Here is a 13,945-nt window from a genome sequence, read left to right as displayed (position 1 = left end):
GATTATATAACTGATAACGTAATAAACTATCATTCCTAGAATTACGATATACAGAAATATAAAAAAAAAAAGCAATAACAATTCCCTACTTAGGTCATTGCATACCCTGGAATAATGCATTATATTTCTAAAGAAGGCAAATATTGGCGTTCTAAGTGGCAATCATACAAATTAATATACTGTGTTATAGAGTCTTTTTTTTTCTTTCTGTTTAAAGGAAATGTACCGACCTCAAGTCTACCCACATTACAAACTATGGAATAAATGTGACCAAAGGAACAGCTATCCAGTGGCTGAACTTGATTTCACAAGTAGTTTCACACTAGTTAGCCCAGTGGCACATAGAGAAACTAGAAACTACCCATTAGGTTTCTGGCAATGTCGCTAAATATGATCAGCATCCAAATAAACGTTCTCTCTTTCTCACATACACACACAATACCGCACAAGCATCAACAAACACAGAATGATTGCTTTTCATTCCAACACACAACTTTACCAATACCCCGTTTAAGTCTTTTTGTCCGTTTCGTTCTTATTTTCCATACATTCTGTGCCTCCGTGGCGTTGGCGTGGCTGAAGAGCATCTTGGTGATCTGACTGGCTGCATGGCTTCGGTTCAGTTGGAGGGGCAGTGGGCATGGTTTGGTGAAGATGGTGGGCAAGATGAAGTGCCAGGGATGAGAAGCAGAGGTCATGAACTTTGACCTCATGCTTTTTTCGGTGGAGGAGCGAGTTTGATGATCTCATCTTCTGATGGCTGACGAATGATATCTGAAATGCAGAGGAGAGACAGTTATGAAAATATATTGGGCGGGGTGGTGGTGTTTCAGGAAATTTTAGGTTTCAGGATTGGATTTTATTCAGTTTGGACTCTTTGTTTGCCCTTTATACTAAGGAAAAAAATAAGAAAAAACTAAATTATATAAGAAACATTTTATAGAATATTAAGAAACAGTTTTATAGAAAAAATATCAGCTGATTAATCGGTTATCGGTCTTTCCACCACCTTTGCTATCAGTATCCGCAAAATATAAATCGATTTGAATAACTATTGGCTGATTAATTGGTTATCAGTCTTTCCCATCACCTTAGTTATAATTTTTGGAAAATTTTTAATTGATTTTAAAAGCAATTGGCCAATTAATCAGTTATCGGCCTTTCTCACCACCTTAGTTATCGGTATCTGTCACGGTCTCGGTGAGTCAGCTGGTTTGATCTTGTTTGTCATCACGTTCTCTCTGTTGGGTTCAGGTGTCGCTGACTTGCATAATCAGCATTGCCAAGGAAGCCTTGATTGTTTCCATGGCAACTCTGATCATGCCAGCTTGCTGCGAACGAGCGGCACCTGATCGCCATTAGTTCCCTGGCTATATCTACCTCCCTCTGTTTCATGTTCATTGCTTGATTGTTTGAGTCCTGTTGCTTACCACTCTCTCCCTCTGCCCTAGTATATTCTGTATCGTGTTCTGTACATTGATGCTTCTGAGATTCTTCTCAGCAATACCTCTCTGCACTTGAACTGCTCTGCACACGACCACTACTCACACAAGCCTACGAACACACCGTCCTTCTCCACACTGCAGTCGGTGCTGGGTTCCTTTCTCAAAGCTTTACCAGCCTTGCCGTGTTTAATAAAATAAACTGATCATTGTTTTAATAACTATCGGCCGATTAATAGGTTATCGGCCTTTCCCCACCACCTTATTTATCGGTATCTGTAAAATCGAAATCGATTTTAAAAACTATCGGCCGATTAATTGGTTATTGGTCTTTCCCACCACCTTAGTTATCAGTATCGGCAAAATCCACTATCGGTCAAGCTCATATGAAGGTCTCATTAAAACTGACTTGGAAACTTTTCAACAGGCCTTCATCATATATTTTTGGTACTTTTCAAATTCGTCTTATGTATAGATTTTTACTGTATGTCCGTTAATATTACTGTCAGCTGTCCTATTCCACCTATAGTGTCATGTAAATAATTTAGCATACTGCCTATGCGCTTCATAGTAATATTAGTAAAATTCAATGTTTCATTTTAAAGACATTTTTGTTTATTTTTTGCACGTTAAAATTTTTTTTGTATTGCGTTGGGTCACCAATTGATGTCCAATGTGAAGAAACACCAGTTGAGAAATGCTGTTCGAAAGCACTGTTGAGAATGTTAAAGGTGAGAGATTTGTACCCTTGTATTTCTTCGCAGAGGGGATGCGTGTGAGTTTGGTGTCTATCTCATCGTCTTCGGAGATCTTTAGCACGGTTGTGCGGTACTCGATGACCCGGGTCAAGAGGTCAGGCCGCCGCGAGATCTCAAAGATGTGCTCTATGTAGTAGAGGTTATCTGAACGAAAGAGACAATCAGAGAAACGTCAGATAGAACAGACCAAACTTGTTTTAGCTCGAAAACATGACAGTACTATAAATGAAACCCAAAAATTATAATTCTGTCATCAGTTACTCATGTTGTTACAGCCCAGTTTGATTTTCTCTTTTTCTGGGAGTGCTTGTGGATCACCTCAAGATGTGTCACGCCAGGTTTGATGTTTCTCGAGAATTGAGATTCTCGCATGTATAGTGAGCAGAAATTAAGGGTGGCGTAGGCAAAAACTGCCACCAAAAATGTTCCCGAAATTATTGTTTTATTTTTTTACTTATAACATCTAATACAGTTCTTAAAATTGAATATATAGTAATGTTGATTTCATTCTTAGGGTGAGAGGTAATAATTTCTTATTCTTGAAACTTTGTATTAATAAATTGACTGATGTATGTGTATGTGTAAATTGTTCGAAAAAATACATTTGCCCTTTTTAAGATAAAAAAATGCCCCTGAAAATCAGATCCAGTGGCCCCTTAATGTAAAAGTTAATTTCTGACACTGATAATGACCGATATTGGGACACAATGTGTTTGCATGTTTTGAATGTTTATTTACTTAAATTTTGGTCTGTTTCTCACACAAAGCTATCGTATGGCTTCAAATAACTTTAAGTGCATGAGTCACATGAACCACTATTATCATCCTTTTAAAATATTTTATAGTGCTTTTTTTGCCATTTTAGGAGCTTGACAGCCCCTGTCATAGTCATAGAAAGTCATAGAGCTTGAACGACATAAGAGTGAGTAAATGTGGACAGAATTTTCATTTTTGGGTGATTGACGTGTTCTTCAAACACACATGAAGCTCTCTCTCTCCCACCTGGTGCCAGTTTGTCATTCTTCTCCAGGTAGCTGAACCAGTCTTTGGAGGAGGTGATGGAGTTACTCTGCTCTTCAGGGATGTCCTCCTTACAGGCTGATTTCAGCTGCTCCAGGTCTTCATTAGTGATGTTCTCAGACAGATCACTCAACAGTAAGCTGAATTCCGACATAATCTGAGAAACAAATACAAACGGTGAGTTCAAACATATATATGGAAACTATGCCTCATACTATATTAGCATTGTGTGAGGTAGGGATGTTGAAAGTATGGTTACATTGGTGCCAAGTTCCCACACACGTTGTTAATTAGTTGTGCATAACCAGTATATTTTGAACAACAACAGTCACGGGCAAATGACATCGCTAGGCTTTTCAATGGTCGTAAATGTTGACTATGGTACAATGAAAAACCTAATAAGTTGACTTTACTCAGTTGTTTGAGTAAACTCATTCCCAAGGGCACAGAAGCCAGGGGGGACATGGGGGACATACTGAGTCCAAATGGTACATTTGGATTCGGGCTTGGCGATATGGCAAAAAAAATGTAATCTCAATTTTCATCAAACTTATGGACGATTCACGATTCAATTATATCAACTTTTAAATGTACTCCAACATAATTCAAACTGTATGTTCTTTATTAGAATGCAAGGCAATCTGGTTGGAGAAATCCAAGTTCTTTTCATTATAGGAAAAAAAGGAAGCAAGAAAAATGTACAAATGCACCACAGGGGGAAGTTGTCAACAGAGTGTAAATGTAAAATAAATGAAAATCTAATAAACCCAGATGTTCAGAAATAATAGAAGAAGAAAACTGATAAATAATTCTTAGCCAGTTTAGGTATTCATTTAATCTAAACCAAGTCTATCTAGAAAGTTCTCATTGTATATTAGACAATTTGTGTGTATATTCATAAACCCCTGCAGATAGAGACGCGCCCTCTAGTGGTTCATGCTGAGCAGCGCAGCAGTATGAAATAATTTATCATTTCAATTCAACTAGCAAAGTTTGACAAAATGATCGCTTGCCAGATGTCGGCTATAGATGCAGTACACTTGAAATACGTAACAGAACAAAGCATTAATTAGCGATCTCTCTCAATCATCATGGCAAAATGAGCGGATTTGAAATGAAGTGCCCATAACTGTCACGTAACTAACGCTTTTTTATGGGTAAAAAGAAAAGAAAGGAGAGCGTTCATCAACATGCGCACGCTGAGGCCAGTTATGGTCTTATGCCGATGTATAAATGCATGAAGGACGAAGCTGAGCTACAATCACACAGTGTACAATCGTACTTTTATATCAGTCTCCGTGTTGTTAACCTGTCACGTTCATTTGGAACACACGTGAAGCTGATCAGATCGGGAGCGGCATTAAGACGAGCGCTGTGAATTCTTTTTCTCTTCTTTATTCATCCTTTGGTGGATTTACAACGTATCTAACTATAGCGTTTGCAATATTTTTTTTGTGTGCAAAAATCACGATTTCTAGATTAAAATAAATAATAATAATTGTGTCAACGCAAATTCAATTGAATCAGAAAAACCGCCCCACCCTAATTTGTATATAGTATTCTTTGTGTTTGTTTTTAACTTTGGGCTGACTGAGCGACCATCCAGCCAATCACATGTGAGTTTCATGAGGGAAACAACCCTTACGTAATAGGCCATCTGTCAGACAGTCTAATCAACAAGGCTCTGTTCATTTCTACAAAGTTGCCTTCAACAGTGCTCATTTATCCATGTTTTTATCGGCATTGCTGTTGATCTAAATGAATAATCTTGAGATGAGGAACACACAAACAAGAGTTATTTATCGGCATACCGTTCTTGATTGGCAGCATTATAAAAAAAGGACAATCCATTTAAGCACACATTGTAAGTGGAGTTATATCAGCGCATGAGTCTTCATGAAGTTATGCTTTTTACATTATGTTTGTGAGGTAATAGTTTGATCGGTTGTTTTTGCCAATTTAAGCAGATTACTAGATCTGTGTTAAATATGTAAAGCTATTTTAAATATCAGCTCCTGTTTTCTACTGAAGTCTCTTTGCAGGTCTGTAGACATAAAAATTTTAAAGGAATAAAATGTTATTTTGATCGTTGATTCAGTGACTAACTCATTTCACACAAGACATCACCAGAAATGGTCAATGAACGAATCATTGGATCTGAACATTACATTAGTTCATCATCAATTGATCTGAACTCATTTTGGTGAATGAGTTCAAAACACTCAAGCCACTTGGATAAACGTAAATCTCACAATGCACAAGCACAGAGTATAAAATAAAAATGTGCATTATTGTAATTGATAAAATAATTTATTCAGGACATATTTGAGCTCACTCTTTTATTGTCATGTGTGAAACAGAAGCAAGAGCTCCACAAGATGACCTTTATTTTTTCCAACTAAATTAGCAAAATTTTGCACTTAATTTACAATACTTGAATCTTTCAAATACTACAAATATAATACTTATACTTATATATTAATATATACTGCAATATATAAATACTGCACTGTAAGTGTTGGGTCTGTGCGAGCCACCTACTGACAGCTGTGTCCCACCACTTTTAAAAAGACTGCTACACCGCTGCTCGTTCCCTCAGTTAAATAATTGAGTAAATGCGTCTCCAAAACTTGTGCAATTAGGTTCACTCAACTCAGTGATCGATTTAAGTTAAGGTAGCTGATGCAAGTAGACTTCACTCAACTTTGCTATTAAATGTTGTTGTTTCTTCTTAATAATTTTAATTGAACAGACTTAAATTTAGGTCATATAATAACACAGCGGAAATAATGAAGATTATAACCAATTACAAGTCATTAAACAAACTTAATTCTCCACTTCAATGCATAGACACCTGTACTTCAGTTGCACATGCACAAGGAGAAATGATATTGATAAAATTAAAGGGTCCAACTTGACCAAAGGTGACACAGATCGCCCTAACAGTGACACCACATGAAAAAACTATTAGCAACAAAACAACATGAATACTACCACAAAAGAGCTAAAACCTCTATGAATTCTTAATTACAACTATTTAAATGCCCCATAGGTTCCCTTTGACCAAGGAAACATAATTAAATGATTCAAGTGCAAGTTATTAACACTTAACATTACAAGTACTGTTTAAGAGAACTTGATTTTTCCAGTGATGATAACATAGGGTTTACAGTATAGATGATGATAACCAAATAAATGCATGTCACATTTTTATTTCTATTTATTTTTTTGAACACATAGTTCATGCTTCTCATTTCATCTATTGTTATTAATTTGTTTCTCTGTTCTTTACCCTTACAAAAAATCTTGTGTTCTGGTAAAATAGCTGCAAACTCGTTAAAATTGTTTCCATGAAGCTTATTTGCACTCTCGATTTTTGTAAGGGTATTTAAATACCCTTAATGTTTACAATAATTATTATAAATAATGTTTATAATGTTGCCTTGAATAATTATTTTAAAAACAAGCTACAAGCTACTCGTAAGTAATTAAACTAAAGTCAAGGTGTTCTTTAAATAAATCAATTTGCTGAAAAAGTTGTAACTACATTGAAGCTATTTAAAGAAGAAAATATTTGAGATATTACAGTCAGATGTTATTTAATTCTGCAATCAGTTCTAAAAATGTAATTAATTAAATAATACAATCTGACAGGATTGAAATTCCCTTATGAAAATTAACCATGATTTTACTACAATAAATCTGTAGTAAAACATGGTTACTACGGTCATAATTCCTTAAATATTACTATAGTAAAACCATCATTTTCATAAGTGTTAAACAAATAGGGTGACAACATTACATCGAAAATAAATGTACACTTAATATTGTCAAACCTGAGACTTTTGCCCTAGTGGCCACCAGATGTCGCTAGGTGTTTAAGAGACTTTTAGTTTGAAGTTTTGTTTACCTTCTTGTGTCTCTGTTCCTGGTTCCTGCCCTGATTATTCCCAGCTGTTTCTCGTTTACCTTGTTTGCCCCAATGTATTTAATGTCCTTGTGACATTTGTCCTGTTCCTGAGTTTTAGTTTTGTTTTGTTCCTGTGTTTTCCAAGTTTTATATCTGGACTCATTTTCTTATTAAATCAAAGCTGCACTTAGGTCCTGCTCTCTTGACTTCTTCCTGCATTCATTACAAATATACCCAAACTACAAAAACACTCTATTCTATGTAACTGAATGGAAATATAGTGATAAACAGCAGCAATACACTAAATATTTTGCTTCAAAAATGAAGGTAAAGTCACTTTAAAGCAGTGCAGATCTACAGTGAATCAGTGAATCTTTTATGTGAACAAGTTTATTTACATGAACCGTCCAAAAGTATTAGCTCACTTAAATCATTCCCAATGCTAAATAAAATGGAAGGGTTTATTTCAACGAGTTCATTTACATGAACTGTCCGGAAGAATAGATTCGCATGAATGATTCAGTTTTTTCAGGACTATGTGAGAGAGAGTCGATGGTTCAGGTGAGTGTGTTTGATTCACTCGGCTCCATTTTTGCGCTTACAACACAATGTGACAAATGAAGAGTTTTGTGACGTAACGGTGATACTCATTGGAAAATGTAGTTTGTTACTGGAAATGCTACACTATTGTGAACATGACTAAACTACTGACAGGCTGCTGAAAATATTACTTAACATTTTCTTTTTATTTACTGACCCTAATTGGATCACCGGTGTGCATGGTTTAAAACTTTGAAGCTCCAAAAAGCACATAATGTCAGCATAAAAGTAATCCATATTAAGATTTAAAGGTTTAATCCATGTCTTCAGAAGATATGATAGGTGTGGGTGAGAAACAGATCAATATTTATATCCATTTTACTATAAATTCTCCTCCCTGCCCAGTATGTGGTGATATTCACAAAGAATGCAAAATTGCCTAAAACAAAAGAAGAATGTAAAATTGAAAGTGGAGATGTATAGTAAAAATGACTTAACCCTTAGTTTAAATTGTGTCAATTTAAAAACAAAAAGTTACTCAGAGGTCCTTAGAGGACAGAAATGTCAGCGTCAAAAAACTGCCATAATAATATAATATATGAATATTATTTTCCACTTTCAGTGAGTTAATTTTTTTACCCAACATTAGTTCTGATTATAACTACCGAATATTCATTCATTTTCAGGATTTTAACCCTTTAAATGCCAGTTTGTTTACATAATGCCACTGTTGTTTTTTACACACACACACATACAAAACACACTCTGACATCCATGCAACTCAACCACACAATTTTAGCTGCATCATTTATTCAATTGGCCTGCAGTGCTCTATAATACAGCAAACAGAAAATAGGAAAAAAGCATGCATTTGCTCCATAGGCTAAACATGAGAAAAATGGCGCCATCTGGTGGGGAAAAAAATCATTTACATTTTTAAGCCAGGGCTCCAGAATGAAAGCATAATATCATATAATTCATGATTTTATGCTTTAATGGCACTGGGATCAAATATTGCCGTTTTAATTGGTTTCAACTGGAACATTTTTCAGTTAACTATTTTGTGTGCACAGTGTATTATAGATGTATTATAGGAACTGAGGTTGAAATATAAAAATTCCCCTCCAAAAAACACACCTTTTGCAAAATGTATGCCGTTTGCATTAACATAACCACCAGAGTCTTATGGTTTAATTTTATGCTGCCTTCATTGAAGCTTCAAAGTTTTGCATTATATGGACCCACAGAGCTGAAATATTCTTCTAAAAATCTTCATTTGTGTTCCGCAGAAGAAAGAAAGTCACACACATCTGGGATGGCATGAGGGTGACTGAACTATCCCTTTAAGCTAGTAGTGTAGCTACTTTTACTAGCTGCTCCCAAACACAGTGAAAAACAATGTTATATTGAAATACAAAGGCAATGTTTACTTGAGTGAGAACACTTGAAAACTGCATGCCATTGTTTTAAGTCTATTTGGTATTAATATTTATATAAATAATTATTTTTCCTGTAATATCGAAATTGGCATTGAGAATGTTTGTATCATGGTACCTTTAGTGTAAACATATAAACTAAAGCTCAAAGAAAGGTTAAAAAAGTAAAAGAAAATGGGAAAACATACAATCTCAAGATACATTGAGAATTGTGGGTCAAAATATACTCTCTATCTCCCTCTAGTGGAGCTCTTGGCCATCACAACTAGCTCAAGTGGGATCTTAGCACATCTTCAGAGGTCTATGGTGGCTTTGTTTTGGTATTGTCCATACCATCCTGTTGTCAAAATACAAAGACATGGTACGATATAACGCTAGCTCTAAACAGCCTGTCTACAGTGACACATTTGCTGTGATGGCAAACAAATGAATCTGAACGCTTTTGCAGTTAGCAGCCCACGCAAAGGACAGAGGTCAAAGGAAACTGTGCTGGATTTAGAGCCAAGATGAACGCCTCTGTTATTTTACAATGTATTGTTTGTGCAGAGTAGCAGGCGCTCTAACAGTGCAAATATTCTACATTCACACAGTGGCAGATTATATGATAATGTGTCCACTGTATCATCCCTCATACACATACACACATATACTCATACAGATTTCACATCCGCACAAAGACTGTTGACATGCTGCTGTTTATCTGTTACTGTCTGTCAATCATAGCGTCTGTAAATCGCACTGATCTGTTGCTGACCTAAATACAAGCGCTGCAGTTACACAAAACCACCAGCAGGGGGAGACAAGAAAACGTTAAAGGGACAGTTCACCCAAAAATAACAATTCTGAATACCAATATATATCAATAATATTGACTTTTATTGTATGGAAAATGAAGCAATGAAAGTGACACTTATGACACTTCTCATGTAAAACAGCCACAAGTGTTTGTCTAAACATGTGAAGGAAATAGCAGTACTTGCAAGCAACATAATTATAAAGTTTTAGGTAGACATGCAAAAAATAATCGATAAAAATGATAAAAGATAATAATTTCCACTTATTCAGATGACAATTAATCTATAAAAAAATAAATATATAATTGCATATATAAATAAAACAAAAAAATACAATTACATTTTATATCATAGACAATGATCTTAAGTATTGATGCAATATTGTGAGAACATATATAGCAATATATGTTTGTATATGCACAGCCTTACTTGCAGAAAACATCCTGTCTCCCTCATATCTGTTTTAATTGGCCATGCGCATATGGGCGTTTCTTCAACTTCGGGCACTTTTTTCACTGTGGATTTCTAGAAAGTAAAATTTTCACTAACAATGTTAGTGTTAGTACATTTCTCTACTAACAATGTCCAACAGTGTGTGTACATGAATCACAGGAGATTTATGTCATTTTTGTCACATTTTCCCACCACAGTGTCATTTCCAGCACATATCAAATTTTGTATTGTGTTTAATAGAATTCTATGCTGGAAATGATGCTGATGGAAATGACATTTTTAATGTTTTTCAAATAAAATGGCCAACTTCTTTGTCTTGATAATGTTAATTTCATAGCTAACATTTTATGTATCCTAAATACACACAATTAAATAGTATTTTCACACTTTTTGCATAATTTGGAAATTACGCCCCATAAAAATCTTCTGCTAACAAGTGATATTTCCCTTGATTTTTCTGTTTTGTTTCATAATTCATCTCAAGCACGATCTTCACTGACACTTTTGTCCACTTGGTTAACAAGTTCACTAACTTTTGAAAACTTTTTTAAGGAAAAATTGTTTTGTGTAGTGGAAATGACACCACAAATGTGGAACAGTCGTCATTTTTGACAATAAATAAATGATAGAAATCCTTCTCACACATTAAATATTGAAACAATTTATGTTTGTTTTACTCTTTGTTTAGATTGACATAGCTTTAAACATGTTATAATTTGTATTTTTCATTATGGATTTTCAAAGTTTAATATTGAAAGTCTGGGACAAGCGTAAAACTGTCAAATCTGTTCATAAAGGCATTTTTAAAAAGTAACAAAAATATTATTATTAAATAATGGTGATGGTCTGATAAAAGGTTTCCAAGTGAGTTTTAATGTGACATATAACAAAAAGAAACTATTTAAAATCTGTTTATTTGAATAAAAAACCACCCCTGGGACATGAAATTGCCCAAAGTTCAAGAAACACCCATAAATGTGATTGAACCACTTTGTGATTGGACATTGTAAATGATTGAAAGTGACTAACAGTGAAGTATGGCCAAAATAACACTGAACCACTGCTGTACAAAACATGTTTTATTTTGTGATTCGTATTTATGCATTTGCTCCCGTGGCTTATTCTTGGCTTACTGTGTAATTATTTAACACTACAAGAAATTAAGTACTTTCTAGTTGCCTTGGAGACTGTTGACCAGATTGGATTGAATCATACCACAAACATTCAAATTTCTTGAGAGAGTGAAGCTAATCGTTGTCCAAATATTAAAAATGTTATTGAAGTTATTTAAAAAAAAAAAAAAAAAAAAAGAAATCCTGTAACTTTTACTAAAGTCTTACATAAATCAGACATAAAAGCGTTTTGTGGCATTTCCAGTTTCTGTAATATTGGCACCTTTCAGTTAAAGCAATCACAAAACAGAAATCAAAAACACTTCAACTAGCAATTCATTAAAATCTTTATCATAAATTATACATTGTCAAAACATTTTCTTTGTTTGAAGTTTGGACACCCTCAGTTTTGTTCGGTCTTTAGCTGTCATTAGCAGTTTAGAAGTTCATCTGTATTGCACTAAAGGTTTGGAGGGTAATGCGTAGTGATAGCTGATTCTAATGCAGTGAAAACACTGTGTTCCTCCATGCTGAGAGCCAGTAATTGCTTTCAATGGTGTCGTAGCACACTGTTAATAGAGGATATTTTCCAGGTGAGCACTCTAAGAGTACTAATAGCTCATCTTCATTCTCTATCTCTTCTTGAAAGAACTTGTCTCTTTCAGGTCAACTACTGTCACGGCAGAGCGTACTGCAGCAGTTTCCTGGTGAAATGAACACTAGAGGTGCTATAATAACAATGACTTTTATTCACTTTCACATAAATCACGAGTGACACGGAAGATTATCAGTTCATAAACAGTTACTTTTCACTCTGGTCCTCATACAATGCTATCTTATGACATCTAAACACTTACTATAGTGCATGAATTGTAAGGTGATACATTTTAAAGTTTGCATTACATAACCAACTACATTTTACATTCCAAGCTTGTTCGAGTGCAGTCACATTGTGTGGTAGCTCAACTGATAAAGCGTTGAACTTGTGATGCAAAGGACTGGGGTGCGAGTCCTGGAGAACACTTTATTTTAATTGTGTTTTTCATTTCACGTTTGCTATTTCTGACACTATGTGTTAGGTTTAGGTTTAAGGTTTATGGTAGGGAGGTCAGTTTTGTTGATTTAAAACTGGATAGGACATTAACCTTAAAAACCTCATCTGTTTGGGAGAACTCGCATTTAGCGCCACCCAGTGGACATTTTACCTCGAAACTGCTGCGATACGTAATGTCATTAAATAAAAAATGTCGCCACAGTCATGTGATTTTCATGAGGTCAGGTCAAATGTGTATCACACTTGAATTTCAAGGAAAATCCCTTAGTATAAAATGTTTACTTTATTATTATTATTATTATTATAGTGTTATTATTGCTAAACTGTATACACATGTGATTAGCAACAAAATAGATTATAATTCGATCAAAGCTCAGAAACATCACTAGCTTTCTTTGATGTGATACTCCAAAGTTAATATATTGAAATATATAACAAATAAAATTCATGTCAAAAAACACTCTATAATAATATAATAAATTGGCTGGGGTAGATCTGCAGCACATCAAAAAACAAACAAACAATCACGCTCTGTAATGTGTAGACAACATTATTGATTATGATATGAGTGATTTATTTTTGATGCAGCACAATGTGATGCTCATGCCCATCGATTATTACATAAGATAGCTGTTGAGTCATGTTAACTTTTCTTAATTCGTTCTTTCAGGGAAGGAGGGAATCATTTGCTGAAAGTTTTACGCAAGGGTTCAGAATAAAACTATGTTTAACTGCACAAATCTCAACAAATTATAACAATATCTTAGTTTTACCGGCAATATGTCTCATCGGTGATCAGATTTTCAGAAGACATGGCCAGACGTGCAGTCTACCAGTAATGTTATAGCGACAGCAGTAGGAACGCCCACTAGCAACTTCGAGCAATACAGTCGCTGTGTGCATGAACGGGGCTTATGGCTACATAAACAGCTGCTGCTATAGCCGCTAATATCCGACAATTCTTCTGGCATCCATCACTCACAAATCCAACTAACACGGGAACTCATTAATATGACCTCGTTACATATCTTGTTCACACAGAAACAGTACTGTTTATTTGCTGTTATAAATCGTTTGGCAGGATATACCGTATGCAGTCAGGAGGTAGAGTGTTGTTTGGTCAGATGTGTGTGTGTGTGTGTGTGTGTGTGTGTGTGTGAGAATTCAGCCGTAAGTGTTTTTCTCCTCATCTTATGGTGTTAGTTCTGTGCCAGTGAAACGTTTCCCTTCTAACCATGCGTAAGAGAGAGCTCTGTGTGTGTGCGTGTACAGGGTATAAAGAAAATTCATGCGGCGGAATAACTAGGGCTGTGTGATATATCGAATATTCACAATATATTTGCTAGCGATATAAAATGACACTTTATCATGAATATAGTGATTATTTTTATAAGATATGATATGTCCCTTTAAGGCAAGTCAGTCC

General features: G+C 35.1%; 1 protein-coding gene across 1 annotated transcript in view; it reads right to left on the bottom strand.

Moving 5' to 3' along the window:
• Window positions 1-578: 578 nt before the first annotated feature.
• The window catches only part of LOC127442336 (astrocytic phosphoprotein PEA-15-like), a 45,870-nt gene continuing 32,503 nt past the window's right edge, over window positions 579-13,945 (bottom strand). The window contains exons 2-4 of the mRNA XM_051700296.1: window positions 3,203-3,377; window positions 2,189-2,344; window positions 579-774 (exon numbers count right to left, since the gene is read on the bottom strand). Of these exons, the coding sequence (XP_051556256.1) occupies window positions 710-774; window positions 2,189-2,344; window positions 3,203-3,374 (393 nt within the window). The 5' untranslated portion in view covers window positions 3,375-3,377 and the 3' untranslated portion in view covers window positions 579-709. The remainder of the gene's footprint in view (window positions 775-2,188; window positions 2,345-3,202; window positions 3,378-13,945) is intronic.

Source organism: Myxocyprinus asiaticus, chromosome 1 (genome assembly GCF_019703515.2).
Source record: "Myxocyprinus asiaticus isolate MX2 ecotype Aquarium Trade chromosome 1, UBuf_Myxa_2, whole genome shotgun sequence".
Classification (NCBI taxonomy): domain Eukaryota; kingdom Metazoa; phylum Chordata; class Actinopteri; order Cypriniformes; family Catostomidae; genus Myxocyprinus; species Myxocyprinus asiaticus.
This window is presented reverse-complemented; position numbering and strand designations above follow the sequence as displayed.